The 3306-nt window shown below is 32.0% G+C and overlaps 1 protein-coding gene across 1 annotated transcript; it reads right to left on the reverse strand.

Annotated features, from left to right (window-relative positions):
- Positions 1–1070: 1070 nt before the first annotated feature.
- On the reverse strand, positions 1071–2560 carry LOC111031164 (piggyBac transposable element-derived protein 4-like; the record flags this gene model as incomplete). The annotated part of the gene is made up of 1 exon (XM_022310996.1): positions 1071–2560. A coding segment is annotated over exon 1 (1490 nt), but the record flags the coding sequence as incomplete, so codon positions are not given.
- Between the last annotated feature and the right edge of the window lie 746 nt (positions 2561–3306).

Genomic DNA, 3306 nt, shown 5'->3' on the forward strand with positions numbered 1-3306 from the left:
TATGAATTTATATGCGCCCAGATGTTTCGATATCAATCTAGCACATAATTGTATCATAAAATATTGAATTTTTACAATTTATTAATTTTAAAATTACCTATTTAAACGACTATGCCAAGATTCAGTGATATTAGTAGTGAGCGGCAATTCATATCCAACCCGTCAAGCTACTGACCATAATTTGGATGGATATAACGGGGGTCTTACTTGTGGATTTCGTCCGCGGTTTGTCAATTATTGTGTAATACTGCATAGAACTGTCCGCATCATTAACACGTTGAGTGCCACTGTATTTATGACGCGCACATAGTACGTTTCCGCGCCAAAACTAAGCCGCGACGCTGTCGGTCGACTACGTGTCGACACCGGTTCCGCGCGCCGTGCACCGTGAAATTATTATTTAAATATTATTGTAATAATTATTTCTGCACGAATATATACTATATTATTAAGGTTATTTTTTTAAAAATATTCAATAATTTATTGCGACACTTATTTATTTTAATATTAAAAAAAAAAAAAACAATAAAATGTAATAAATTCAAAATTAATAAAATAAAAATAAAAATCCTTCAAAACAAATACTTGTTAAAACTTGCATAAAGTAATTATAATAAGTATATTATATTTTTATATGGTTTTAAAAATCCTTCAAATGGATACAAAAAATAATTGTATGTTATAAAAACAATAAATAAACAAAACGTAAAATGTAAAATGTTCATAATTTTCTATGGAAGTTTTCAAAGCAAGGATCCAAACATAAACCCGGTTGTGAATCACATTTTTTGCAATAATAAATAGTTTCTTCTCTTTTTCCTGTGGAAGCACACAATCGGCACCTTTTGCGAATGTATCTATTTTTATGATTTTTTTCAACTTTACATGGAAAATGACGTTCGGATATCTGAGGACGAAGTAGTGGTACCGGGTCAGATTTATAAGAAAGTAAAGCTTTTATAACTGATAACCGGTAGTCATATAAATTTATTTTTTTTATATTTGTGCAATAAAGTATATGTGAATTTAATAAACTTATTTGTAAAAAATGAATTGCAATTTTTTTATACCAGCGTAAAGTTTTACGTTCAGCTGGATAATATGACATCATTTGATCTTGGCGATCGATACCTGACATATATTTATTATACTCCGCAATTGCCAACGGTTTGATTTTTTTTTTACCATGTCGATTAGTTGTTTCTACCATTTCATTCTTAAATTTTGAACTTATGCTAAGAACGTCACGCTTGTCCTTCCATTTTACAACACATATTCCATCCTTTGTATACTTGCCAACTGATTCTCCAGGTTTGAGTTTTTTTGTAACAACTTCTTTTGGGTTATCTTTCCTATTACTACGTAGAGTTCCGGTACAATATGTTTTTCTTTTCAATAATTTATGGGCTAGTTGAACGCTGTTGTAATAGTTATCCATAAATAATGAATAGCCTTTGTCAAGATAATTGTCCATTAGTTTTTCCACGAAATATTCGGTATGACTAACTCCGGGCAATACACCAGTACCTTGGCCAGAATAAATCATAATTTGTTGTACAAGTCCTTGGTGTTCAGTTAACATGTACAACTTAACGCCATATTTATGGCGTTTATTTTTTATGTATTGCCTAAATACCAGACGGCCGCGCCAAAGTACCATCGATTCGTCTAATGACAAATTTTCAGAAGGCTGATATATATCTTGCATTCGTTGATTGAAAAAATCCAAAACTTTTTCAACTTTATATATGCGACTGGGTACCTCATCATCAGTTTCGGGATTTTTACAAAAATGTAAAGCGCGCATAATTAACATATACCTATTTCGGCTCATTTTTTCTCGAAAACAGTTTAAATTAAATAGTTCGTCGGTTTTCCAGTAGTCAGACATTTTAGGTAATTTTATTGTGCCCGTGTGTAAAAGCAAGCCAAAAAAAACTTTTAGTTCATTTACATTTGTGTCTACCCATTTTGTTATACGGGATTTATCGCTGGACCTATTCATGTATAAATCTGTTGCATAGTTGTTTGTTTCTCTAACGACGAATTCGAAAAAATCATCGGTCAGTAATAAATTAAAAAAATCTATTGGTTGGTCTCCGTCTGGTCTTATTTTTAACCCAACATTTTCATGAAAATCAATAGTGTCAACATTAGGCGAATGGTCCAACCAATTATAATTTGGAGCCGGAACACGTGTTGTTGGTTGTCTATTCCGAGTTGTGGGTGGAGATATTAGTGGTGGTGATAATGTACCAGTTACACTATTTTCCTCATCTAAAACTAACGGACTTACCTCATCAATAACAGCATCATCTGTATCATTCACATTAATGTCATCGGTATCACCAAAAACCATTTCACCCACAGCATTGTCTGCAGGTTCTTCAAAATCGACATCGTCGTCGGCCGAGTCACCTTCACCCAAATCTGTGTCAGAACTAAGAAGGAAGTCCTCATCAGATGACAAAGGGTTTTCAATTAAATTGAAAATTTCCTGATCGGTCAGTCGTTTTTTTTTTATTGGAGGTGATTTTGATGTACCCGGATTATTGTCCATTTTGTATGAAAAAAGGTAATAATATATCAACTAATAATCTCACAACAATTATCAAAGTGATCGAGTAATACAATGTTGTTTACGTCATGAAAATAATTATATTTATTATAACGAAACCAATAAACAAATTACGAGCACTCCGTTCTAAGGTTAGGTATCAAGTAATGATAATTTTGTCGTAGACAAATGGGTATCAAAATAAATATGTACCTAATAAACAATATGTAAAAATATGAATATAGAGTGTACCATAGTCCGCGAACATGAATATACACTTATTGTTATTATACATCCGAGCAAGATACACCCTGTACATTATTAATATTGGCAATTCCAAACGAAGTAGCTGCTCTCTGGTGGCAAAGATAAGAACCTCTGAAATGTAGGTACTGTATACAGCGTCAAGTGTGAAGTGTGTACTGTACTACTGTGTATTATACTATTATAGAAGTCAATGTTTGTTATTACCTGTCTATTGTTGAATACTGTTTATTTGCGAATTTTTCCTATTTTCCATTTAAGTATTTAACTCTACCTGCTGCCAGTTGCCAGTGAGAAAATTTAAGATATGGCTGATCACAATTATGTTTCAATAAACGAATGTGCAAAGAAATATTGTAAACGATACTGTTGTACTCCACAATGCAAAAATAAACAAATGTAAGTCTACCAAATTTTAGCATAATATTTATTATATTTACATCATACATACATTATATAAAGGTAAAAATCCTTATATAGTTTGA

This window comes from Myzus persicae, unplaced genomic scaffold (genome assembly GCF_001856785.1).
Source record: "Myzus persicae strain clone G006 unplaced genomic scaffold, MPER_G0061.0, whole genome shotgun sequence".
Taxonomy (NCBI): Eukaryota; Metazoa; Arthropoda; class Insecta; order Hemiptera; family Aphididae; genus Myzus; species Myzus persicae.